We start from the raw sequence: 27,875 nt of genomic DNA, 5'->3' as shown, positions 1-27,875 counted from the left end.
GTTGGGCATTCTATATTCGCAAGGCACTTTAATCTCTCTGAAATCTTTCTTTAACCCCTTTAACTACTCATCTGCCAGGTACCAGATCCAGAGGTTGGCTTGAATCTCCTTACAATCCCTTCTTGTCCATCTGTGGTAGAGCTGGAAGGTAGGAGAGTGTCCTCTCCTTTAGCCTGGAGTGTCAGAGCCTAAGTCTCACTTTAATGTCTTCAACCCAAACTACCGGAGGATATTCACATCCCCTTTTTAAATAGAGAACAGCTGACAAAATCCAACCGTTTAAACTTTTCCAGAAACCACAAATTCAGCCCACAGTGAAGCCAGCACTCTCCAAGGAGCAGGTATGAAATACAAATTTCAGTCACTCTGTGTCACCCACCGTTGCAGGCACACGAGCGCAGGTTCCTCTCCCTCTCGCAGAAAGGGACGCACTCCCCGTCCTTGCACTTGCCCATGTCCACGCACACGGTGTCATCCGGAGCGTTCCCCGGGGGGGGACACTCGCTGCTGTTCCCTGCAGATGGAAGTCAGCAGAGTGGGAGGGCTGTGTTAGAGCAAAGGGCAGAGAACCTAAGTGTGCAGAAGAAAGAAGGAAAATAATGGAAATACAGACTTATCCCAAGAAAACCCCAACAGCTCATTCTTGGCTTTCAACTGCAGGCTGGCTGCCAGCTGCTCTGAGAGGCAGCAGAAGCTCTGGAGGCTTTCAGCAGCTCGGGCATTGTGCCACTGGCAACCAAGCAGTAGGTGCAGACCCTGGAGCCCCCCTCGGCAAAGCACACGCTGACTTGACTCTCTGCCTCCAAGAAAAATTATGAGGAAGAAGTAAACAAGTGGGGAAGTTAAGCAGAGCTGCAGTAATTCCACCTTTTCTATGCAAAATTCATTCTTGTTCCCTCCCAGGGACACATTCTGGTTTGCCTTTTTTTTTTTCTTTTAAGGGAAACAAAAAAATTTAAAAGTCAACCTTTTTTATGTTCTTCTGGGCAATAAATCACAAAGTGACTCTTGAACTACAATGAAACTCATTATAGGAGCATACTGTGATGCTTAACTGGTCTCTAAAATTACATGTACCGGATGACTAAAGGGCACTAGACTGAAAGTGGGTTGAACAGGACACTGAGCCTGAAGCACTTGGCTAGCTGACATACAGGGGACAGAACCACATCCTACCAGTGCAAAAAGACTCTCCTTTACAAGTGGCATTTATGGCTTCCTGGCATTTCTTTTGTGCACTTTCGAACTGGCAGCCTTTACAGCAAGGACTGTTTCGGTCACTGGGGAAAGATCAAAATGAAAGAAATAAATATTAACCAATTTTTAAAAAATAAGTATAAGTGTGACAAAGCCAGATAAAAAACATATTTAGAAAATAAAAAGTTACTTCTTGGAGACAGAGTCATTGATTCAACCCTTGTCCTCTCTGCCCCCTCCCACAACCACCTTTCTACATACATACTCACTCTTCATGTACTGAAGGTCAAATAGAAAGTACAATATAGAAAGTACAATCATACAGAAAGTACAATATATTGAGAGACAACAGAGGGACCCTTGTAATTATTCAAGGCACTTGGATCAACCTCTTGTAACCTGCTGTGCAACTTAGGATAAGATCTTTCACCCCTTCCTTCCCCAAATATTTCACCCCCTTCTGTTTGCTCTGAGGGTTTCCTACTTTGTATTCTGCATTGTCTTTACTTTTTCTCACCTAATACATGAAGGCCCTCAGTACAAAAACACTCATTCAAATGCATGGATTTTCTTGCTAAACAACAGGAATTGCACAAGCTCTCTAATGTTACATGGTGTAGAGCTGAACTATGAAAAAAAAAAAGATTGGACACTGCATTGCAACAAGACCATGAACAGCCCAAAAAGCAACAACAGAAAGAGGAGTCATTTAGTGCAGTCACCGTGTTGTCTGCTCAAACACATTGTGCAGCACTCTGGAATTACCAGTATGTACCAGTGTAAAAAGCCTCCTTCCAACACAAACAAAACTTGCATTTGCACAGAAAGTGTGCACATGAAATTTTAAAATGCTTTTTGATTGCCTAAGTTTGCTTAATAATAATGGTAGTAATAACAATGACAACACAATAATAATTTGCAAGGATGTGGCTCTTGACACTTCTCAGTAAAACAAACAGAATGCTATAAAAATTAATGTATGCATACAGAAGCCTTTCATGAAATCTTTCACTGTTGTGAGCTCATTCATTCAGCCTTGAAGCCAGGAAAGGGGCCTGTGACACTGCAGGTCGCTTTAGGAGTTTTCAGCCTGGCCCAACATTCTCTCCTGTGCAAAGAGAAGCTGCAGCTCATTTCCCCTTACCTGCACTTGGCACCATCTTTCAGTTTACAGTCTGCAGAGCAGCAGGGATCAGCCAGCTGGTACAAGAGGCCAGGATCACATTCCTCGCCTTCATCCACTCTGGAGTTCCCACACACTTTGTTGTTGCGCTCTTTGAAGCACTCCTGGGCCTTGACCTCTATGGTCCTATGGATGGATTTTTTGCTGCAGCTTGAGAACATCTAGAGAGTCACAGGGGAAAAAAGCAGCACTGAGTGTACCTTTCTGTCAAAAACTGGCATCTAAGACAGCAACACCCTCCCCACGTCTCTGAGCTCTGGCATACCAGAAAGCAGTTATTCCCTTTGTACTGTCGGTTTGATACCTTGGAAGAACTTTAAGATGGGAAAGTAACAGCTGGGTCAGTAACAGACACTGCTGCACACTGCAGGGACTCCCCCACGCAGTCTGGCTCAGAGACAACTCCAGCTCTCCCATGGCTTCGGCGGCCCCAGGACAGGATGTGAAGCTGCACAAGAGGCACAGACTGTGCTGCCTCTGGGCAGAGGGGCTGGGCACAGGGCAGGGCAGACTGCAGGCCAAGCATCCCCTGCTCATCTGGGTTTCATCGGTAGAACAGGCACAATGCCAACCCCACAGTGCCATGGCAAGATTCCACCACGGCTGTGGCACCTGGCAGCCCCTCTCCAACAGCAGCTATAGACCACCCCAACGCTGTGTGGTACTGAAGGTGCCGGATTTGACTCTTGCTGGGACTTGCTTGTAGCAGCATATGGCCACAGCTAATTACAAACAACTAATTAAAATGCACCTTGACATGCTATGAACTCCAGTGAAACCCAGATTACAAAGATGAGCTTATCTTACAGAGAACCCAGCTGCATGCAAATGTTCTCTTATGGCTAATCCATTACATTCTGGTGGTTTCAAACTTCAGGAATCATTAACTAAACAGATTTGCCATGCAAAGGGTCACTGACCAAAGCAGAAACTTTTGTGTTGGTGCAAAACTAAACAACCATACCTTGTTGTTTTCATGATCCCCACTGACAGCAATAGGATACATGACATATTTCCCACCCTGGTCTTCAGTGGGGGCACACTCTGGCAGACTGTCAGGATCATGCTCTGCTCCAAAGTTATGTCCAAGTTCATGTGTTGTAACCAGGTCAGCCTCCTTTTTTGAACATGAAAAAAACAATGTTGGAAACAATTAGTCCGACCAGTAAAGGACAGAAGATCCCAGCTTCTTTTAGGCCAGCAACAATACTAAACTACACTGAGACGATAGGGAATTTCCTATGAACATAGGAATTTCATAGGAATTTCCTATGAACATTTTTCTGGTTTTCTGGAGAAATTAAGGTAAATATAATTGTGGTCCTTTTCAAAGTTAAGTTCAAGGACTAGATTTGAACATTAAATCACTGTTAAAGGCAAAATACTGTCCTAGAATACCAATTCCAACTTGTTTGCAAAGCAATGCAGATGCTTAAATATGAAAATTTGCTTCTAAGTAGCTGAAAGGCATAAAAAGTTAAAACAAAACCCAATCCAAACAAATACCAGCTACTACAATTAGTCAATCTCTTGTTTAACATATCTTGCCATTAGAATTATTTCTTCTACATGGACGATGACATTAGGAGTGCTGAATAAAGTCCACTACTGCATGATTTCTAGGAAAGGCACCTACAATTGTGGCCCAACAGGGATGGATTTCCAACATCATTTATGTGAGACACACCTGCCTGAGGATCCCAAACTGGCTCTGCTCGCTGCGCACCTCCCATGGCGCCTTCCCCAGCAGATGGTGTCACGCTCACAAGGTGACAACCACAAATTAAACTCACACAGAAATAAAGATAACCACAAGGAGACTGGGCAGTTCTGCAGAAGAACTGTCACTGCAGCTGCTGTGTGGGCATGGGAAGGACCAAGCACTGCCATGAGCTGCCCCAGTCTGTGTCTAAGCATGGCCAGTGTGGGAGACAGAAGAGCTGCCCGAGCATCCCTCCTGGGGGTGTTTCATTTGGAGAAGAATTTTAAGGAGCTTGTTTTGGTTTTTTTAAACCAAAGTGGAAACCATGCGGCACTTTCCCTGTGAAATCAGTGTGAACCATCATCCCAAGCCCTAAGCCTGCCACTGGGAAGACAGAAAACTAAACCTCCTTTGTAATCTAAGGCAGAACTCCAGTCTGGAGATTGAACAAATGCAAATAGCATGGCAACAGCTATTGCTAGAGCTCTCTGTCAACATCCCTCTAACACAAAGCTTTACTGTCTTTTTTCCCTATCTTCTTGACAGTTTCTGTGCCAAGTTTTAGCCCACACATCAATTATAAATTCCTATTATTATAATCATGCTACAGAAAAGCACAGCTGAGAAGCCAGCAGAAGTCAGCAAAAGTGAAATATGCCAAATTTCAAAGATTTAATAGAGGCAGCCTAGGCATTGCTCTGCTGTCTTTACAAGTGAGACAACGCTCCTATTTAGGCCTTTGTGCATTTACTATCTCATAAAGTATGGAAAAAATCCAGGAAGCATCAACTTACATTAAGCTTAGTATTAGCACTAATAAGCTCTGTCTACTATACCGCTCCCTGCTCTAGTTACTCAGGACACACAAAAATCAGGTGGAGGAATTTCATTAAAAGGCTCAAACCACACCTTCTACTTTGCCTGCTTGCTCTGTTTGAGGGTTTGTTTTGCTAAGAGTTTTGTTGTTTGTTTGGGGATTTTTTGTTAAAACAAAACACATTTAAATTCATCTTTAGACATCAAAAGCCTGTTTATATCTAGGAAACTACAGCTCCTATGAGACACTAGCTGTTTCTGTTCCTGTTTCACAGTGAGTTCAATTTTCAGTTCCATTCAGTCCTGTCTCCCCTTGTAAACTACAACAAAAAAGATGATTTTTGTTTTATGATCTATATCCTTGTCCTCCGAGATCTCACTCAAATGGAAAGCCAGCAGCTCTTTTCTGAGAGAGCACAGGAGCTTGTCACGATCCCAAGGCACACATCACCAGCACACACATATGAGGAGGATACTCTTCTACCTTTGTGAGGATGGTCTTCCCATAGTTCTTGGTACTGGTCAAGCCACTGTTCAGATAGATATCCTTCTTTACAATTTGACTGTAATAAGCTGAAAGAATGAGGAATAAACAAATTACAATTGAGAAATATTTTTCTTGAGTTTCAGGGTACTTTTGGGAAGAGAGGGATACTTGTCTGGGGAAATGAACAGCTTTATAGCTTTATTGTTCTCACAGGCTCATTAGTGAGACCCTGCCAGTTTTTGGAGCTGGGAATCTTTCAAGCACAGCTCCAACAGCTCATGTATTGCACTAAAAGGCAAAAACAGCAGAAATTTCCAAGACAACAGCATCTGCCATTCCAGAACCACTGCAGGATGTGTCCACACAAAGCAGCCCTTAGAACAGGGTTTTTTCTATACAGCCTGTTCATAACAGATAGTTTAGCAACTTTGTTTAGTGACTTTTATCCTTCCCCCTTTTTCCAGCTTCAGCCAAAAAAAATAGCCATACCTTCTATGTAAAAAGCTTCTAGAGTGTGTGCCAATAACACAATATACTCCATGAAAGTTGGAGAGAGGAATTAAACATGAATAACAAAAACCAGCTTCCAACCCAGAACTGGGAGAGAAGAAAAAGAAGCCTTGCCTTTAGGACAAATGCCACCATGGCTGTTAGGTCTGGGAGAGCCAACATAAGCCAGTCCAAGCGTTCCCATGTCAAAATCTTGGTACGTGAAGAGATGAGCAAGGCACACGTGAGCTGCTTTCTCTGCAATATCAAAGCTAAATTGCTTTAAAAAAAAAAAAGGTCAAATCCCTGTTAGCTTACAGTGCTTGTTAGAAGTCTATAGATAATAATATTTATTTAATGTGCCAGACAAGTACCTCCTAGATCTGGATAAGTCAGAAACAGCAGCTGTTTAGCAGTCCTGCAGAGCTGCAGGAAATTAAACTAATGCCCAAGTACACTGCACACATTCATTTACATAACTTGTCTATTCATCTTCCCTTTCCACAGGGAGGACAAAGCCAAGTACAATAACTTGATGAAGGTCACAAGGCAGCCAGTCTCAGGGCCAGACATATCAGGACTGCCTGACTCAGATCACATTAATAAGACTAATTGATGTCTGCTCTGTAATTATGCAAGGGAGCCTTTACGAAGGGCTACAGGGCACAGCAGCTGGTTTGACTTTGTGTGACATGCACACATCATGCAGAGGGAGCAGAGGACTTTCACCCATTACTGCAGAGCAGCCATATGAATGAGCAATTTTCTGTTAAGGGACACGATTTTTCAAGGGTTACAACCTACCTCTAGCAGCATTTTCACATCCCAGGCATCTTTCTTATCATCTGGGTAACTTCTTGCCATATTATAATGTTTTTCTCCAGGTTTTACAGGATTTGGCTCATTGTGGATGATAATCTACATGTCAAAAAGGGCAACAACAATGGACAGGAATTTTTATCAATTTTATAGCTACAGAAAAGGTTTCAATGTAATTTTAAATATCCCAATAGATCTGTAAGGAGAAAAATTCAGACTCAGCATGATTCTAATATTAGCTTGCCAGTCTCTGCTAGTTAAATACAGCAACTAAATCATAATTACGTTGTAAGTAACCCTTTTACAGGATAACATCAGAAATTTTCACTGTAAAATTCTGCTTTGAGATGCCTTTTACTATTAAAAAAAAACCCAGACAAATACAACCAGTATAAATAATCCCAAATAATTTCAGAGCTCTATCTAACCAAAATGTATGTTAAAGGACTGCCACTTTCCCAGTAATCCAGAATTAGCTCATCGTGTTCTCCACCCCCTCCCTGCCCAAGTAATGCTCCTTCTTTATGCCTGCAGATTTTTTCCCAGCAAAGGGGCAGCTGGCTTGTACCATTAGCCGCCATGTCCCCATCACAGCTCTTGCAGTACACTGAGCTGATGGAGCCCTCCTCTTTTTAATGCTGTTTTCCAGATTTCTGTGCACTTCAAGACACCATTGTAGAAACTGAAGTCACAACATTCCCTGTGTTCAAATAAAAGCCTCTACACCAGCATGATGTCTAAGGGAGTCATTAAAGCTCTTCAGGCAAGATTGTTTTCACCTGGGTTTGAGGCCCACTCAGGCTTTGTAAGCCAAGAACTAACAACAGATATATAAAATAAATGCATGAGTATGTCTGAATGAAACAAAAGTTCCTTATATTCAGCTGAAAAATGCACTTTTGAATCAGGAGTAAATATGGAAAAATTCTCCCTGAAAATTCACATTTCAAACACTGCAAGGAACTTAAGATGGGAATCATGTCAGATCATTAACACTGGCAAGATGCAATTTCAGAGCACTCCTGGTTGGAGTTAATAATGTAGGATTTTATTATTTTAGCTCTAACTCAGACAAAATAATCAGAAACACTGCTGTTTAAAGCATGTTCCTTTAACGTGGAAGCCCTCTGCAGAGCGCAGTGAATACCTGCTCTATCTGTATGCCGTACCCATTGAAGGTTCCATCGTCCCAGGAAGTGTTTCGGTAGATGTCATCTACTCTGTCTATCAATTCAATCTGTGTGCAAGAGAAAACAAGTTACCCAAGTGAGCTTTCATGGAGCAAAAGACATTCAGAGAAACTGCTACATACTTACCTAGAAACAGACACTTGAATTAAAATTGAACCTCGTGTAAGGTAACAAGACAAACTCCCTGGATCCAAGTACTGTTGGTTTTGGATCAGTATTATCCAATATACTTGAAAATTTTCCATCATAAAAAAGTAGCACAAACTTTTCCATTTATCAATTTTGTTTGTGTAGTGGGATAGCGATAATATTAAGAACAAGATATTTTGGGAAACACTTTGTCCAAACACTAATTTTCCAGATTTGTTTGAGGGGAAGGGCAGAGGAGGGAGTTGTTTTTACTGCTTTGTTTCAGTGTGGTGCTTAACTAGTTTAACTGACCCCCCAGGCCTGCTTCCCTCACCCAGCCAAAAAACTATTATTTTCCTCATTATGGTTCAAGCACAAAGTTCCAGAAAGTCTCTTGTCAGTGCTCACAATCAATACTCCCTTTTCAAGCTGCTCTCTTAAAAAAAACCTTCTACTAAATATAAACCACCAAACTTGCTGAGAAGGAGAAGTGACATTCAGAACCACTCAGTAATAGTTTGTGCTTTAGTTTTCTATCAATCACTGCGCTGTTAACAGTACCCATCTAACCAGGAAACACAACAGGGGTCAGCCTCAGCACATGTCAGATGCTCAGATAAGAGCACTTCTGCAAACACACCAAATGAGGCCCCCTCACCTGGAGAATGTAAAAGCATTTCTGGGGACAGAAAGGTCAAAAAGCCAGCAAAAGTGGAACAGAGTGATTAGCATTTCAAAGAGTAAAGCTCAGAAATAGACTTTCGATGATCAACAAGCCTCCAAAACTGTTTTCATTTTTTTTGTCTCCAGTTCCCAAACCCCCATACTCTCTCCCTTTCTGCTGAAAGGGAGAAGGGCCTTGTTCTAGTTCACAAAAACCTGTCAGATAGACAACCCCAGTGTTTCAGCTGGGTCACTCAGTAATTGGTACACACGATGGAGCCCTGCTTCCCTGAGGATGGCTGAACACCTGCCTGCTGATGAGAAGCAGTGAATTAATCCCTTGTTTTGCTTTGCTTTTGCTATTTGCTGCTATGAACAGCTTTTGCAATTAAATTGTTTCTATCTCAACCTACAAGTTATCTCACCTTTACCCTTCTGATTCTCTCCCCATTCCATCTGGGAGGCAAGAGCAAGTGGCTGCCTGTGGCTGAACTGCCTGCTGGGGTTAATCCACACCACCAAGTATACAACCAAACAAGTTGTTTACTTGGCCTGCTTCTAATTTATTGTTCTGGACAGAGAATCCTGAAAGAATCTCAAAAAGAAGATCTATATGAGTTGCTTTAACTGCTCATTAAACATGCTAGAACTTTAAAGATGCTCAGATCATTTGTAGTGGATTTCAAAACCCAGGAGACTAGAGCTCTGACTGAGAAAAGAGAAGTTCCTGGGCAGAAAACGGCATAGCTAACAGAAGTATATGACAGGAAGGAATTTGCTTTTAAGTGAAATATAAAAGCAAAGTGAAGACTACTGAACTACATTAGCTTCATTGTCGAATATTTTTAAAGCATGATTTAGCACTTTCCTAGGTAAAAGCCAAGTGTACAAAAGCAGTATAAGCTGTATGGTGTTACTTACCAAGTAGTTTATAGTGGTGCTCTCTTCCCCACGGCCCATGTACTTGAAGAAACGATGGTCTGCCACTACCAACATCTTGCACGTGTTTTTGGAGTTCTCTGGAATGGCTCTTTTCTTCCGATGGGTGCTTCCTAAAGTAAGTATTTCAAAAAAACCACTCAATACTACTACCACTGCTGAGTCTACTGTCCTTATTCAAGATCTGAATTTGAGTGTGGGTGGGCTCCTGGGAGGAGAATGGGGATGTTTAGTTTTAGTTTGGGGCTTTTTTAATAGCTATTCTTGTATTTTGTCTACCTAACAGTCCTCAAACTTACTGTAAGGAAAAGAATGCGTGGCAGTGAAACTGAGATATTCATCAGATTTACCTATAGAGCTTTTAAGGTCATCACCACAGCCTTAACACCTCTCCTCCTCCTGTTCCTTCCTAGTCATTACCCCAACTCTTGCTGACACAGCAAAGAACAGAGGAAAGTAGGACCAAAAACTCTCAAAACTCCATCATAGTTCCTTGAGTGACCATAGAGGCAAAACAGGTCCTGCTGCACTGTGCACAGAAGCACAAAGTTCTTTAAAGAGGCATGAGGAGTGCTGCTTCCCCCCTCCATGTCCACAGTGAATTGAAAGAGCTAATCTGCTGCTCTCCCAAGGTATGGACACTCACCTTCATTTTGTTTCCTGTCTTCCAGTCCTTTTGGCAGCAGTTCATCTTCACTCAGCTTTAAATAACCACATACTTTGGGGGACTGCAACCTTGAGAAATCTTTGATATCTTCAGATCTGTAGACCAGCAGTCTTTCATCTTCCACATCATCTACAAATCTCCACAGTGGCTGACAACACAAGGAGAAGTTAGAAACACAATGAACCCAAAGGCTAGATAAGTAAAAAACTTTATGTATGCACCATTGTATCTCCACAGTTTTCTGTCTACACACACAAATGCACTTCACCCACAGCAACAAATCTATTGATAAAATGACATCCCCAAGAAAGCCAACAGAAGTCAACTCTCTTATGCTACATGGGAATCCAAAAGTCCGAGAGCATCTTAACAAAGTAGTGGCAGCTACCTGAAAAGGCCATAGGAGAGAATTTTTCTTCTCCTCAGAATCTGACCAAGCTGAAGAAGCTTCTCAGGTTCCCCTGCTCCCCTCTGTAAGAGCATGGAGCCAAAAGGATATCTTTAACTGCTAACCAGAAGCACAGAAGGAGGCAGGTAACAGAGAGCCTTTAAGCACACAGCAGAATGTGGGCTCTTTGATGTTCAACAGCTACCTAAGTCACTCACATGCACCTAAGTTTCTCCAAAACCAAAGACCATGAAATCTGAAGGAAAGACACCAATTTCCATAGCAGATGCATAAAAATAATCTTTTTACTTTACTGACAAGTCCTATTTTTATCTGAATGTTAAAGCTAAAGCACCACCACCAAACATGACACAGGCAGGGTCAGTTCTTTGGCCAGAGCCAAGCAGCACAGACTGCCTGCACCTACAACATAGTGCACCTGGCTCTGGGTCTCCTCTGGCCCTTAGCAGGGCTCCTCCAACTTCAGCCAGCCATCATTTAGCACACTGTGCTTCCACTTCACAAAAGTGAAAAGGTCCCAGAATGTGAAGGTTGTGCCATGTCAGCAGCCACATGTCTGCAGCACAAAACTGAAGGTTTCACACACTAAGGCAAGGTGTGAGGGAACCAGCAGTTTACACAAAGGCCCACAGGCTTCCCAAACCATACACAACTACCTTGCTTCTCTACAGAAGCAAGAAATGGCAGAGCAGCTTTGTCCATGCTGCCTTCCGGGAACAGACTCAGGCCTGCTCCCTCTGTGCATGCAACCATCTCACCCAGGGCTGCTAGTGGCCAAAGCTGACCTGGGGACAGCACCAGCAAGGCAGCAGGGCAGAGGCTGCACACTCTGCCTGCCCCCAGCTGCACAGACAGCCAGCCAGGAATGGGGGCTGCACGGAGAGACAAGGCACACCCACAGCTGCTCTGGAGCACAAACACAAAAATGCTTTACATCACAAGCAAACAGATACTGTATGTTCTCAATGTAAAACACAAGTACAGTGATTTTGGCATTTTGATCACATTTTTATACTTTAACATGACTAGATATTTCAGGTTTACCCAGAATTCTGTGTATCTTTGGGTTTGGAGACAATTACAATATCCATATAACACTCACCCATAATTACTGTTATTCAGCCATTCAAATACTGCTTGTGTCTGGGAATATACTGCACTGAATATCTCATTATGACAGTCTCTAATTATATACTTGTTGAAATTTTTTTTTTAACCAAGAGTTCAAAATAATACAAGCTAGTAAAATGGTGAAAAACAAGGGAGTAGGGAAAAACAACCAATTTTCAGATAAAATATCAGATTTTTAATGACGCTCTAAGAATGGGAAAACTTCCAAGATGTAACAAAGCCAGTATTAAAAAGCTTCACAGACATTGACTCTGTTTAGACTGCCACAGTTTGTTAAGAGGCCATGATCACCACTAATTTCTGACATTATCCATTTCTGCTTTTGAAACCCCTTCCTGTTTAAAATATACCTTCTCTCTGATGTACCTAAAGCATGCAACTGTCAGAGAATGTCACTCACTAATAAAAGTCAACACTTCCAAGCTAAATTGGTTTCTTCTCTCCCTCCTCACCCCAAAACAAACACTACCACCAAATCTAGTGTGAGCTACAGAAGTGTCAACATAACTAACAAGGAAAAGGAACACCCAGAGGAAAAGAAGGTGATTGTCTGAATAGAGTTTTCCACAGCAAAGCATACCTCGATATTGTATTCTTCTCCATCAGTATTGATTCGTACTGTAAAATCTTCATCCCCAATATGTGCCACAACCTTGGAATTATGCTCTCCTTTAACATAAGCATGGAAGCATTAAATTAATTCAGCTGTTTGCATGTGCTCCTGCACAGACACTGTTTGTTGGGGGTTTCTAATTGTTTCTAAACTTCATGACAAATTACCTTCCTCAGTCTCTGTACTGTTCAATTCAAAGAAAAAAACGAAATTAATCAGCACTTCCCCCAAGTCTTAATTTCCCAATAGTCACTTAACAGAAAATTTTGCAGAAAGTGTTGAGATGGCTCTGGGGATTAGTAATGGGGGACACAATATTTTTGCCAACAAAAGCAACATGCATCTAACTACTATCAGACAGCAATTTCACGGCGTCAGCCTGCATTCCAGTGGAAAAGTCTCACCACATCACAAAGGCAACAAAGAAATCAAAACAACTTAGGAGAAGCATTACTACTGCATGAAAGTAGAGCATGGCATCTTTCCTTACAGAAAAGTAATCTACAAAGAACTATCTTTAAGTCTTTTAATTGAACAGTCTGGGCATTACTGCATCACCTCTACCTTGGCTTTGTGTTCTGGGGCAAGGAACATTCAAGTCCTGCATTCCAGCTGGAATTAAAGCTACCATCAGCATTTAAAAAAAATAGTAATTTGCAAGCTGCTGCTTAAGTAAATTATACCTTTGTGTCCTGCCAAACTCAACACAAGAGGCCTGTCTTAGGAGCTTGATGCAATACACCCCACCACCCACCAAACCCAAAAAATCCCCAAACACGCCACAAAAACAAAACCAGAAAATCCAAGAGGGTAAGAATTACATTTATTTCTTCATCCTAACCACATCTGATGAAAATGAGGGAAATACACCATTTACTCTGCCCAAGAGACTCAAGCAAAGCTGTGGTTTCTCAGCATTGACCCATAGTCTACTTCATACTAACCAACAACATGTCCGGTGAAAAAGTCTCGCCATTGAACACGATACTCTTTTTCCTTGCCTTCACCATCCACAATTAATGCTTGAAATTTTTCTGAAAAGTGTTCAGCAGTTGCAGTTAAGTATAATTTAAAGTGCCTGTAAAAGAATTTACTTACATTTATTTTTAAGCAAAGTATACACATAATAGATACATTCAATCTCCATTTTACTGAGGGTCCAAAAGAAGTTAAAAAGCATTAATTCTGATAAGCAGACTACAAAAACATATACTGTGTAATTGATAACTGTAAATATTTTAGAGTCACGGATGTTTAATTTAAAAAAAGTTGAAAAAATAACCCCCCAAATCGAAAACAGTAAGAGTTTGCCCATGATGTGCCTTCTCCATTTGCAGTTAAGCAAAGCCAGCTACTGGTAACTATAAAAAAAAAAAAAAAAAAAAAAAAAAAAAAAAAAAAAAAAAAAAAACCAAGAAATTTCTCCATCTATTTGAAATTAAATTATCTTGAAGTTCTTACTTTCCGACATAATACAAGCAGAAGACCATAAACAGAAATCTGAACTCCCTACATTTTTCTACATTTTTTTCAATATATCGTCACCAAAACGGAAAACTATCCCAAGGAGTATCCCTTTTCTTGAAGAAGCCTCATGGGCTCGTGGTTTATGTGGGCTTTGGGTCAAAGATTTTTGGCATGCTCCTCTGCAATTATTCTGTAATCATCATTGGCAACCTCACCCTAAAGCCAGCGTGCATGAGGCAGTGTAAAACAGGGGCAGTCAGACATCTGATCCCATTAACCTTTCATAATTGCCCCTCAAAACTCAAAAAAAAAAAAGCCCTTTCAAACATTCTGAGATTCAAAAATTATGCATAACTTGCATGACAGTTGAAGATGACACAGGGGAAGACACATGAATACACAGAGGACAAGATGTCAGACAAACAAAAATGAATCTACATTTGTTAATACAAAGTGTTACTCTGACCCTGCTCCCCATTTCAGATTCACAATTTCAGCGCTAAAATACCTGCAAGGTATTTTTCTGACACTCAGAATAAAATCCCTGCAATCTTCATGCCTGCTCCCTTCTACTTCTCCTCCTCCTCTCACCTGAGCTTTTATTTCCCATCTTATGACAAAAACCAAAAAACAAAACCAAACCAAACAAACAAAAGATGAAAATAAGTATTTTATTTAATGGGACATTAATACTCAGTAGGAAAAGGCTTAAACCTCCATGAAAATAAATACAGTAAATCTCTTGGGCAGCACACCAGCCACAATTCCCAAACTGAAGGCTGAGATTTTCAAGAACCAGAGGACAGTCAAGAAGTACTGACAACATTGCCAGATGAGGTGTAAGTGAGATTCAACCCTATCAGTGGGAGTAATCTACATGAAACTAAACCTAAAAATAAAGCAAAAGAAATCCTAAATTACTGTCACTTCAGCCATCAGAGAAATAAAACACTTACTTTCCCCTTCCCTCTGAGCCTCTCTGAAGTCATATAACCATGCAGATCACTAACCTAGAAGAACTGGCCAGTCATGACAGAAAACAAGACAATTTCTGGGTTTGAAACTGGACATTACTCATCAGAAACTGAAGGAAAATATTATGCTATTTCATCACTGATGATTTAATTACCTTTGCAGGGCGGAAAAACTTAAGAGCCTCTCTACGTGTGTCTCAGGCTGGAGGTCCCTCTTCTTCAGTGAGTGCTGCTGGATGCTAGACAGGGAGAGGATGTCGTAGTCTGAAAGCATGGACTCAACTGTGTCTGAAAGACCAACAAGGAAAGTTTTAGTTCCAAAAGACTTTCTTTCCAAACGCACACATTAAAAGGAGCAAACCAGAGACTCTTTGAACAGCAAGACCACAGTTTGCTCTAATTTTAGGATAACTACTGTCCATTTCTGTAATGGCCTATTTTGTGTACACAAGTAGAAATAATAGAGTGAGAAAAGACAATCTGAGAGAGACAGTTTGCTTCACTTTTTCTACAACTTCTGAGCAACGAACTCATCATCATCAGCACAGCAACGCAGAACTAATGCCCTCCCTGGCTGCCCCCCAGAAACTACACAGGGAGAACGTCCCCATTTCTCTGGGGTGAATTACTCTCCACACCAGCTGGTCCTCATGTGAGTCTGAGGAAGAAAATAGTTTAACCTAGGAGACTCAAACCAAGTTAATTGCAGACTGGACTGTACTCGGCCTTTCTGCCCAACAGTAGTCACAAAACAGGTATCTGGATAGCACAATCAATCAGAACTAACTAACAAGACAACTCATATGAGATACCCTGGTTTCCCAATACCTTACCATCATGTAAAACTCCTTTTCCTACTCAGAACACGAAAACTTGTTCAGAGACAGGAGACCAAGTGCCTGAATTCCTATGGGAGCAGTACACAAATTACAAATTCAGGTCAATATTCTGCACATGCTTCCACCATTAACAGGTGCAGGATAGCTGCAAACAGTTCTTGGCTCTTGCTGATAAAGCCTCATGCTACTTTATAATGCATTCCATCATCCAAACACCCATCCACACTCTTGCTTCTCTAGAGCACCCACCATCCAGAGAGACACCAAACAATCACCCTGGCTTCTACTAGCACTGATAGATTCAGTTGCTAGTTACAGCCTTAACCACAGGTTCTTATTCCTACATTGCTGTTTTCCTTCTCAGCCAGAGGTGTTCACTCCTCACTGCACTTAATGAGGATTCAGATATGCTTTACAAGAGACAGAAGTGCTCACCCAGACATTCTTTTTAAAAAAATTTCCTGTTTCCTTCCCCCCCATTTCCAACTATGCTTCTAAACCAGACCTGATAGCTACCAAAGAAGTTTTTTTTCTGTTAAGGAAGATGGCATTCCTTCAGAGTCCCAAGCTAGTTGGGTAACTAGCTTACCCCACTCAGCAAAGGCACCTCATGTGTTTTATTAGCCTTTAAAGTAAGCAGCACCACTAACAAGCTGTTTTACCGGCTATTGTGCAACAAACCAAGATTGCCAACTTGAAATCTAGATGCTCATAGCTCTTGAAATAATATGGGTTTTTTAAACCTGACACTCAGTACCACAATTTATCCCCAAATCCATGCCTCCAAAGCCCAGGAAAGCTTTAAGAAAACATGCACTGATGAGGGCAAGGGAAGCACCTTGTTTTTCCCTTTGCAAGGGGGTGGGTGGGCAGGGAGAATTAACCAGCAGTGTACAGCCACAGGTGTGCTTGTGTACACCTGTGAGGAAGTGAGGAAGGCACAGAAGCAAAGATGACACTCACAACCCTCCTGGCCCTGCACCAAACCCACTCACAGAGTGAGGCATGGGCGACATGGCTCCTTTCTTGGGCAGCAGAAGCCGCTGAGCAGCGGTTCCCAGGCTTCTGCCTCCCCGGGCCTTGAGCAACACAGGAAGGGCAGTGCAGTTGCAATTTCCTGATTTCTGTTTACAACCCTCAGGTCGAGAGCACCTCACATGATTACCATGTGTTTCGGGTTATATGCAAACACAAGTTTCTATCACCGTGTTTTCTGTTGTGGGGATTTTCCCCACACGTGCCCCACTGCTGCATGTCAGGCAGGGCCTTCATTTCAGGCTGCCACATGCTGCAGAGCTGGTTCACTAGAGCCACACAGTGAGTAAATGACTAACTTCCCCCTCCAAACAGCTCTGTTTTTGTTAAAAAGTCTGTTCTAAAGAATTGCTTTTTATCTGGCATCTGCCCTCATGGAACAGGCAAGGAAATCAATTCTGGGGAAAAAAACCTCATTAAACTGCTTAGTTCTGAATTCTTTTAATCAAACTCGAGATTCTGTCAGTACACTCAGGCTAGAGCTGACCCCTCAATTAAAATGAACGTTGATATACAGGATATCCAACATTGGTTTATGATACAGACCAAGTGTGTGGTACATGGGGCATGAAACAAGAGGCATGGTACCACTCCTACGCTGTTCAGGGACTTGCTGAGCACAAAGTCTGCCCGAGAGGCACAACCCCAGCTACAAAATATTACTGTCCTTTTCCACCTCTGCCTTTGAAGTACAGACCAGAATCAAGAGAAAGCCATGCCAAAAAGCAAGACGCAGTTGCCATTATGGCCAGACAAAATGTCTCTGTTTCATGGCAAGAGAACTGAGAAGTCTGCTAAAAAAAAAAAAAAATCAGGCTTTTTTATTTGATAGACAAGTCCTACTCCACCTTAATATACACAAACACCCTTCTGGAAATGCCTCACAGAGACACAGGAAGAGTAGTAAGAACAAGACCTAAGAAGTTCATGAAGATGAGTAAGATGATTCTATTGAAGTAACAAATGAAACACATGGCACTCCCAGTTCCTGTAACCTTGAAACAAGAGTGCACTTGTTCATATTTCCTCTTACCCTTCCTAAATTTGTTTGCTTTTAATTTTACTTACAACATAAGTAGAGGCTTAAGACACACTGCTCCCAGACATAATCTGTTAACTAATTATGGTATCAGACAGATATGGAACAAATATATTGGTAATACACTCAAAACAAAATTTTCCTGTAAAATGTTCATATTGTGAAATGAATCCATGTTCATGGCTTATTGAAAATAAAAGATGAAGTGTCATTACTGTAAAGAAAACACAGAACTGTACAGAATCCAACTGTACAGCAGACTGTGGATGGGAGCCGTAGAAAGCATATACTTGACTTTTTATCCAAGTTTAAAAATCTTTCTGGTATTCCTTCCCCATTATCTTCATTATGGTCCAAGAGTCATTTCCCATGGGCTTCAACAGACCTGAGCTTAGGTTTCCCAAACCATTTTTTTGCGGTTCATTCTCTTCCACACCCTTCTAGATTTCTGCATTCCTGTCATTTTAGGGAACCTCTTAATTACATCCTGATATGGCAAGTATTTATTTACTGTCACCAGCCTTCAGCTCATGGTACCTGCTTTCCCGGAGAGAAATCTCCTAAAAACATACAGAAATCGGGTTTGTAAGACAGACAGGGAAGGAACATCAGTGACAAAGACAATATCCCAAAGCTCTCAATAAGAAATCCACAGCAGTGATCCACCTCTATTGCCAGCTTTGAACTCACCAACTCTTGCCTCTTTTTTTTTCCACCTTGTTTCTGGGCTAAAAGCCTCCTGGCTCAAGACTTCCAGACTTAACGCAGAAAGTATCTTTTCATAAACTCTGCTCTAGCACCAAAGAGCTCACGAATGCATGGGAGAACAGCTTAACTCCCTGAGTTGGAGGCCACTGCATGCATTTCAAAAGAAGTTTCTCTTTCAGTGCTCAGCCAGTAATTCAAATACCAATGTCAGCCTTCTCCAACCAGCTTGGCTTTCATAAGTACAACAGTAAATTCCCATGATCTCATGCCCCATCTATTGTCCGGAACCCAACAAGTAAATGTGGCAAGTCAGCCATTTCATAAACATTCTTTTGCACTGCATCATTTATGGAAAGGTTAAGCTTATCTAGAAGCGTGAAGTTTTAACCCAGAAGATATAATTAATATTTTTTAGAACTCTCCTGAAAATTATCCCATGACAGAGAATGTTCCTACCTAAAACTCAAGATCCAGAATTTAAAAAAAAATAAAAGGGATTTTAAAAAGACCACTAGATAATCAGTAGGGCCTGCAGGAATAATTGCAGCTATTTCTCCAATCATCCCAAGGGAATAAAAGGAGAAATAATTTTTCTGTCAAAGGCACTGGAATGGGATGACAAGCCTACATGAGCAGTCCTACAACTGGCACTGTAAACACATTCAGGAAGGATTTTGCAGTGCGACTGTTAAATCAGCGTCATCTCCAAGACTGAAGAAGGGGTTCCAGGCTGTATTTCATGCGGTACTCATCGACTACATCTGGGTTCTGATCTCAAGCTGATTTCCAATCAACCTATCAAAAGCTTACGAGCAGTTGACTAGTAACAATTTTTCTGATTCAGCTGAGGAGTGATGGAATAGAAGGGCTCCATATTCTTTATTGTTACTATTTAGTTTTGCATGCTTTTCTTGTATATTAAAATATGGTAACTGAAGTAACCAAACACAGTAATTGGAAATATAATTCAGAGTCTCAGAATTTAGACTAGGAAACACAGACTGGAGTCTTTCCAGCTTGAAGCACAAGAGCTAAAGCAGGCGTCCATCACCCTACATAAAACAGCTGCCCCTGTGTTTGCAGTAACAGCCGCTCACTGGCTGCAACACAGCCGGATCCTTTGGCTGCAGCACCATTCCAGGGAGTGCTAATGGAGAAAGCAAATATATTCATATTTCAACTGGACACACAAACAGTCTGTGCCAGGCAGGAGGTGATGCAGTCCTGCATTAATGTTTATGGATACCCTCTCTAAACAGCTTATGCTGCTTTTAGGAGACTGTTGACGGAGAGGACACATTGAGAAGGTTCATCGTGGGAAAGCTGTTCTGTAACAACTCCTTGCACGTGCTGTTACATCTTTCTCCAGCACATCTGGTACAGAGACATTGCCAGAGACACAATACAAAGTGAATTGAAACACTTATCCCACACAAAACAGCCCATGCTTTCAACAGTTTAGATAAATCATGTTTACTTGTTTCCACTGAAGAGTGATTGCTGTTTTGCTCATCAAGAACATGTAAACAGAAGAACTTGTATGAGAAACAAGTTCAAAGCAAGACCCAAATACATGTCAGCATTCTAATAAACCATAACAAGATAAAAGTTTACACTCTGAGCACATTTCTGGACAAACCTGTTATTAAGAATGGTCAGCCACATATCAGCACTGCTGAATGTTTTAGAAGGCATGTTTTTAACTCGATCCCAGCTGCACCAAACTAGTCAAGCCACGTGAGAAAACAAGGTGCCCGCACTCACTCACTCAGCAGCAGACAAAGCCTCCGGGTAGGGTTAATCAGCCTTCACGCTAGGAGGGCAGGGATGCTGCTGCTTTACTGTCCACCTCTCCACAGAGCACTTCTGCTGCAGTTACACCGGGCAACTACTCCCTCCTTATCACACATTCAGACATGCCAGTGATGGGTATCATGGAAAAGCCAACAGCTTGCTAAATACCCTTTAGCTCATCTCAGGAAAAACTTGTTCATGTAGCAGCACCTTTATACTACTCCAATGTTTTTCCCCACAGTAAAATAAACATCTGTTTCTAGGCAGTGGGAATATTTCCTTAAGGGTACAAATTCTGTTTAGCAGAAGCTGTATAGATAATTAAGCTGCTGCTTCTGTTGGTTTTGAATACAGCTGAATAACCACAATACACATTACCTCACACGCTTCCAACCTTGCAAATTATCTCCTTCACTAATCACATCTTAACTAAGGACCAGTGAGGAACAAAACTTACTGTTGGATCTACTTGATTTAATAACAGTTTGTCCTATTAATGACAACAGACCGCTTTCCAAAGGGAAAAAAAGGGCAATATCCTGCCAAACATTGACATTATAAAAAATAAGGAAGTTTACTGAATTAACATCCTCATTATTAAAGTGAAATGAGGGCAATACAGCCATCCCATCTTACAACAGAACAGCATCACTTGACTTGATGCTCAAAAAACCCCAGCACAACCCACCCCCAAATCACATGCTTTCATACATGCTGCAGAGAGGAACTGCCCAGTCATGGGATGCAGTGTTCTCTGGAAACAGGCCATTTGTCTAACTATCAAAAAACTACAAGTCTCACTACTGTACAAAGATACCATGTCACAAAATCCTGCTGTGTCACAAAATAAGTTTGAGTGGAGGTAATTCTAGGTAGACACTAATTACTGTCTAGACTACACTTGTGAGACCAACCCCTTCACTTCTGACTGCATTTCTTTTCCTTGTGGATACAACTATGGACTTGTTCACACACAAACTTCCAAAATTTGAAGCACCTCACAGGTACTGAGGGGCAGAATTTTATTGTTTCAGTTAAAACCTGAAAGGAAACCAAGGGATATCATGCTCTTGTTCAACACCTCAGTAATTATGGATCTGCATCTACTGGGTGGCAGCTGTAGGTACCTCCCTTCATAACAGAGCCCCCTTGCCTTCTCACTTCCCAGTCCATGCGCCTACAAAGGTTAAAAATGCAAATATCAAGGACGGAAAAAAGTCCCAAACAGATAATGCACATTAGGGCAGCACAGGAAGACAGGGATGGATATTGTGAAGAGATGCAGGCCACAAGTGACAAAGATGGGCAGTATTATCACAAGTATCTACAAGAATGAAAGACACCAGGAAGACCATTAGAACCATTGAGACGGTCGCTGGACATCTCCAAAAGAGGCAAGCTTATGTGCTGCACATGCAGATCACAGAAAAGGACAGCAGGATAAACTGCTCTTTGCTAAAGAAACCTAGCTCTTGGGTTCACAGCAAAGCACGGGCCATCATCAGTCTGGCAAACAGGCAAACTCAGACTCCTACAGTTTATAAAAACGCTGGGGTGGGGGATCAACCCATTCATAACGGAAATTAAATATAAACTTCTATCCCAAAGACAAATCTCTGCCAACTACTAAATGCACAATTACATCTGAATGTAAAGTCAGATTGTTAGAGTATGGCTGGCTGGGCTTCCTCACTCAGCCCTTCCAGCCACAGAGCAGAAATCCAAGCTGGGGCTTCTGCACATGCACACAAAAATTCCAGAGTGGCAGAAGCATGTAACAGAGATGAGTCACTGCTGCTATCAGCAATGTAAAGCAGCAGTGAAATTGACAGTTTTTACTGGGGAGAAAATTAAACTATCCCAAATCTTAAATGCAAACAGGAATTTTACTTTTTGTCTCCTTAAAGGTCAGAACAAATTGGCACTACTGAAAACCAAATCCATGCCGAGCACTGAATTAGGCTCCCATTATCAAAATTCTTGCAACAGTTAAAGGTAATTCTTATCAATTAGAATTTAATGTAGCATTCACATTCTTATTTTTGTAGACCTTGAGTACTTTTCAGAGAAATTACTTTAATAGCTTTTTTCAGTTGGAAATGGAAACACTGACCTATTCATATGAATAAACGAAAACAAACTGAGAAAAATCTTGAAATCCTTGATATTACATAACTTCATGGAAAAGATTGCTAATCCTCAACACAAAAATAATACTGGTAATTTGCATTCAATAGGGCCATGTCTACACCAAGCATTTGCTGTTTATTCAGAGACAGACACTGCATCAATTCCTGCAACGATTTTGAAATAATCTCACCACATTCTGGGCAGGGACCACATGCTCTGGGATTGTGCGTCCTTGAATTCTCCACCATGTGATGCATGGTGAGAAACACCCTCAACCTTCAGCTTTTGGGGACAAACTGCAAAACCAGCTCTATCTACAACAGTAGTTTTGCTTCAAAGGCTGTCCAAATGAGGTAAGAAACGGCAACAAAAAAGGCAGATCATGGTAGCGAAACGAATCATTTGACCCTCACCTAAGTCTTGCCTTAGTCTCCAACAGAAGCTTCAGTCCAACAGGATAAAATTTAATCTTGCATTAAGATTTTTGTCACTAATGATCTCACTGCACATTCTTGACACTGAGCTAAACTTCCAATCCCTAAATTCTCTGGCAGCAAGTTACGCTCCTGGCCTTTGGACTTCCTGCATTTTGTCACGCCAAGTGCGAAGAATTCAAAAGTGACTGCAAATCAATTTATGCTGCTCTCTGTATCACTTAGCTCCCCAGGTTTATTCCTCAACACCACTACCATTTGCTTTTTTTCACTCAACAAATCTAAATCCAAGTGTTCTGATGTGCATCAGGTAGGTGTGCACTGAACCATTTGTACCAGGTCATTTCTCCAGCTCCCACAGTTGTTCAGAGTTCTGCATGGTATTTCTGCAGTGTGGAGAAAAAAATTGTGAAAATCAGGGTACCTGCCTCAGATTTTATTAGTGCAATTTGGCAGGTAGAAAAAGATCCCCAGTGAGTGATTTAAAGAATATCATCAGCCCAGCAAAGGAAGAACTATCTTATTTTAGTTCCCTGCCTAGCTTGTGACAAAAAGTTGTCACTCAAGAGGGGCAACAGTTGAGTAAGATACACTTTATATCCAGACTCTGTAGGGGGTAATCCTGCACACATGCTGCTTACTGGCAACACACAACCTGTATCACTGTACTGTAATAAAGAGTCAGGCACTTCTTTAGATATATTCAGTGACCTATTCACCTATTCAGCACCCAAGCTGGACATTTGTACTGTTACTCTTTTCAAGTACATTAAGCTCTGTCACCATTCAGATATGTCTGAACTCTAAGACAAACAGCATAAATATTTTAAAGGTATAAAAGGTTATCTTCAGAGATAAATGACAACAAAGAGGAAAATCTTCAAAGAGTTGCCATTAATTTTTCTGTGGCCAAACTACAGTAACAGTCACTGTATTGAGTAGTGAAGTCCCATTTCTCTAGAAACTGATCCCTGATGTCAACATTACTAAAAAGAGTACACCTAAAGACAAACTGAGGTGGATACTATTCTGCCTTCATCCCTCACCTGGAACACAACCACTTCCACACCTCAAAACCAATGGGCCAGATGCTTGGACAGTCACACTGTGAGCTGCTCCACAATAATGGAGCTCAAAGAGAGAAACTATACCCTTTACTGAAAATAAACCAAAACCAAGCAAACAAAAACCCCAAACCACTCAAAAAAAAAAAAAAAAAAAAAAAAAAAAAAAAAAAAAAAAAAGAAAGCAAGGAAAAAAAAAAACTAACAAAAAAAGATATTAGCTTCCAGACAGCTCACATTCCATGAATGTGCTCACAGGAATGGGGAAGGGATTGGAAAGCTGAGGCTGTGGCAGTCCCATTTTAGATCAGTTTAGACTCCTGGAGCACCACACCCTAACGTTACTTCAGCTGAAAAAAGCTTCAAAATTACCCACATCGTTTTATCATTTATTCTACTCTTTGTCAAATTCTTTTTTTCACTGTATAATATTTTTTCCTCCTTGAAAAACTGAACTCAAAGTAATAAGCGAGAAGTTGTCAATAGAAATCACAAAATGTTAATGCATGAAACTTCTTTACAGACAGTGCTCATCAGAAATCTGATCTCAGTTCCCAAAAATTAAGCTGTGGAAAAACAAAGCTTTCAAAATAGTAATATTGAAAATATTAGAAGGAAAACATGATATTTAGAAAACCAAGCTGTAAGATGAGGACAACAGAACTCCAACAAAAGATGAACATAAAATTACAATAAAATAGGCAAAGGTATTTTTAAAAGCAGCTTGTAAAAGGCAGAAAGCTAATACCTGAAATATTTTTTATTTTATGAGAAGAAACCACACAGCTAAATAACCAAAAGGGCTAGTAAAACAAGTAAGCTGCAAATACAGCCCCAAGAATGGATGCTAAAGGCCAGTACCAATAACTGACCTTAGTATTCACTGCAGAGGAGATTAAAAAGTTCCCCAAAAGGAACTTTTAGTCATGATAAGATATATGTAAAGACCTGTGTTTGAGACTCAGGAAAAGGCTTTACAACAAGTCAAGAAAATGACCAATAAATCAACAGAATATAAATGTATTACCCCAAGAGTTACAAAGCACTGCAAAAATAGAACTGGTCAACTCCTAACTGTGGTATGGGACTAAAGAGCCACTGTGTAGTGCAGGGGGTCTGAACAGACCAATTTCCACTCCAGGTACCGTCTAAGGACCTAATCAACAAATACATTCAGGGTCCCAACCTGCCAAACAGGTAACAATAACAAGGACCTGTAAGTTACTAGACCTGGGGCTAAATAAGGTACTGGGACAGTAGTGCCTCCTATACATATATATGTATCTGGCAGTAGTGTGTGGATAAAAGTAACAGCTAATGTAGCACACATGGATTCTTCAAGCTCCCTCACAAAATACTTTTGTAAATTTACCTTAGTGAACAACAAAACAAAACATGATGAAATTCGAGGTGTGAATGTGTGAAATAACATGTGAGGAAAAGAATTCTTCACTGTATTTACACAACAAAGTACATCAGTACAATTACATCAGTACAATTATTACCACTCAAAGCAAAACAAACACCCCCCAAAAAAAACCCAAGAGCATTCATAATTATAAACTTATGCTGCCTTTGTATTACAAATAGTGTCCTGACTATACATCTCAAATCAATGATGTATGGTCAGCCCTGACCATACATCTCAAATAAATAAAAATCCAACACAAAATATATAGACAAAAGTAACCAAGAAAGCCATGATTCTTTCCTCATACTAAGAATTATTATGTAGACTAATCTTTTATCACTTAAGCAACAAACACTAGTACAAATGAGACGAATTGCATAGGTATGTAAGTCACTACAGGTGTGAAGAAAATGAATAATTTTTCCAACATTTAGAAACAGAAGAAATGAGGTTTTCCTCCATGCAGTATTTCATAAAATTGAAGAGCTCATTGTCCAGGCACAGTGGTACGTGGGCCAAGAAGATAAAAGCCATCAGATAAAGTCTGCACAAACTCATAGCAGACAGGTCCTTTAGAAGGCATAAAGATCTGACAGCCCAAGATGCAACCGCTGTTCAGGACCTCCCTGACGTGCCTGATGCTGAAAGGACACACTGTGCTTGTTTTATTTCTATTACACTTCCTGGAGCATCACCACTGAGCCCCATCCTTCCCAGGTTCCTACAGCCACAAACTGCTGAGCTGTGCACAGAACCACAAATCCATCCACCTCAGGTGCTGGAGAGGAGGGCAGAGGAGCAACACCTGTCAGGAAATGCGCTGAGAGATCTAAGCCAAGAAAGGAGACTTGGAGCAGTCCCTGCTGGCCTCACTGACTCGAGACAGGACAGCTATCTCTGGATGAATGTACAGCTGAATAATCACTGCAACGGTGTTCCGAGACTGTCTTTAGACAGTTCAGTTGTTGATTTGAATGTCAGCATCATCCCATGCGAATCCCACACTACATAGTTATGGGCTCAAGGAAAGCAACAGAACTTACCACAAAATCTTTTTTGTACCTTTGATTTAAAAACGGGTTTTCATGTGGGGGCCAAACAAAGCTTTTGAAGGAAACTATCATAGGGAGAAAAGGAGAATGGAGCAAAGACAAGGATCCAAGAAGTATGTAAGACACGGGTCTTGAGGGCAAGACATGGCCACTGCCTCATGCAAGAGTCCATCTGCCATTGCAGTGATAAGCTTTTGCTTATCAAACGAAATTCTACAACTTGTTCAGTGCAAAGCAGAAGCTTAGATGCAAAACTGTTTACAGAAGTTAAATAAAGCAGCGGTTCTCCTCCGTGTCAAGCTTTTCCAGAGGCCACTTTCAGCTCCAATAGCTTCGGGCTCTCTGGTGACTCTCCAAGCAGAACTATGAAGGGATGCCATTTATGCGATTTTGCCCAGTGAGGCTGAGCAGCCTCCCTCACTGGAGATACTCCAGAACCGCCTGGATACAATCCCGTGGAATGTGATCCAGGATGACCCTGCAGGAGCATGGGCACCGCACCAGATGACCCACTGCGGTCCCGTCCTACCCGATCTATTCTGGGATTAGCCCGCCTTAACAGAAGGCAAACTCCTGCGAGGAAAACTCTTCAGCAGACCTCGCGTGTGAGGACAATGGTGTGTCCCCGCAGAGAGCAGCAGCCCCAAACACTGCCCATCAGCGATGCCCTCAGCACAAGGGCTGCTCTGCCCCGCCCCACACAGCGCCCATCGCTAACCCCCGGCAGAGGCGGGGGTGCCGCGCCTTCCTCCCCCCCGCTACTGTCGGAGTGGTCTCTCCCTCCTCCTCCCCTCCCCACCGGGGTTGCCGTGGTCGCGCCCTGTCCTCACCGTAGCCCTGCGGGCGCTGCGGGTGCCCCAGCGCCTCCAGCCCGCCCGGCCCCCACAGCAGCACCAGGGCCGGGACCAACCACAGTCGAAGCCTCATGGTCCGGGCGCGGCCTCCTCCGGCACTGCGCGCCCGCTCGTTCGCATCCGCTCGGAACAGCCTCGCCCTCCACCCGCCGTGCCGAGCCCGCCGCCCTCCTGGGCCCGCACCCGGAAGCGCGGCAGCTGCGCGCGGGGCATTGTGGGGCGGGCGGGGACGCCATCTTGGGGGGTGGCGCGGAGGGGAGGCGCCCGCTCGGCTGTGAGGGCGGGAGGCGGCGGGCGCTGCCCTCACGGAGGCACGGTGTCGGGCGCCGGGTGAGGGACCGCAGCGGGGCGTCTGGTCCAGCCTCGCTGCTCCTGCAGGATCATCCTAGGCTGATGGCACAGGATTGCATCCAGAAGGTTCTTGAGTATACTCAGGAAGGGAGATAACACAGCCTCTGGACAATCTGTTCCAGTGCTTGGCCACATGCACAATAAAGTTTTTCCTCATATTCAGGTGGAACTTCCTGAGCGTCTATTTCTGCTTGTTGTATCTTGTCCTATTGCTTGGCACCACCAAGAGGAGGCTGGCTCCATTCTCTTGTCACCCTCCCTTGAGATACTGAAATACATTGATGAGGTC

General features: G+C 42.1%; 1 protein-coding gene across 1 annotated transcript in view; it reads right to left on the bottom strand.

Annotated features, from left to right (window-relative positions):
* ADAM17 (ADAM metallopeptidase domain 17) overlaps window positions 1–27,415 on the bottom strand; it is a 35,077-nt gene extending 7,662 nt beyond the window's left edge. The window contains exons 1-14 of the mRNA XM_084203744.1: window positions 27,212–27,415; window positions 15,031–15,163; window positions 13,379–13,512; window positions 12,402–12,490; window positions 10,261–10,429; window positions 9,597–9,727; window positions 7,841–7,930; window positions 6,679–6,792; window positions 6,010–6,154; window positions 5,383–5,471; window positions 3,345–3,497; window positions 2,342–2,541; window positions 1,177–1,280; window positions 380–514 (exon numbers count right to left, since the gene is read on the bottom strand). Coding sequence (XP_084059870.1) covers window positions 380–514; window positions 1,177–1,280; window positions 2,342–2,541; window positions 3,345–3,497; window positions 5,383–5,471; window positions 6,010–6,154; window positions 6,679–6,792; window positions 7,841–7,930; window positions 9,597–9,727; window positions 10,261–10,429; window positions 12,402–12,490; window positions 13,379–13,512; window positions 15,031–15,163; window positions 27,212–27,308 — 1,783 coding nt within the window. The 5' untranslated portion in view covers window positions 27,309–27,415. The remainder of the gene's footprint in view (window positions 1–379; window positions 515–1,176; window positions 1,281–2,341; window positions 2,542–3,344; window positions 3,498–5,382; window positions 5,472–6,009; window positions 6,155–6,678; window positions 6,793–7,840; window positions 7,931–9,596; window positions 9,728–10,260; window positions 10,430–12,401; window positions 12,491–13,378; window positions 13,513–15,030; window positions 15,164–27,211) is intronic.
* Between the last annotated feature and the right edge of the window lie 460 nt (window positions 27,416–27,875).

This window comes from Fringilla coelebs (genome assembly GCF_963513975.1).
Source record: "Fringilla coelebs genome assembly, chromosome: 3".
Classification (NCBI taxonomy): Eukaryota; Metazoa; Chordata; class Aves; order Passeriformes; family Fringillidae; genus Fringilla; species Fringilla coelebs.
This window is presented reverse-complemented; position numbering and strand designations above follow the sequence as displayed.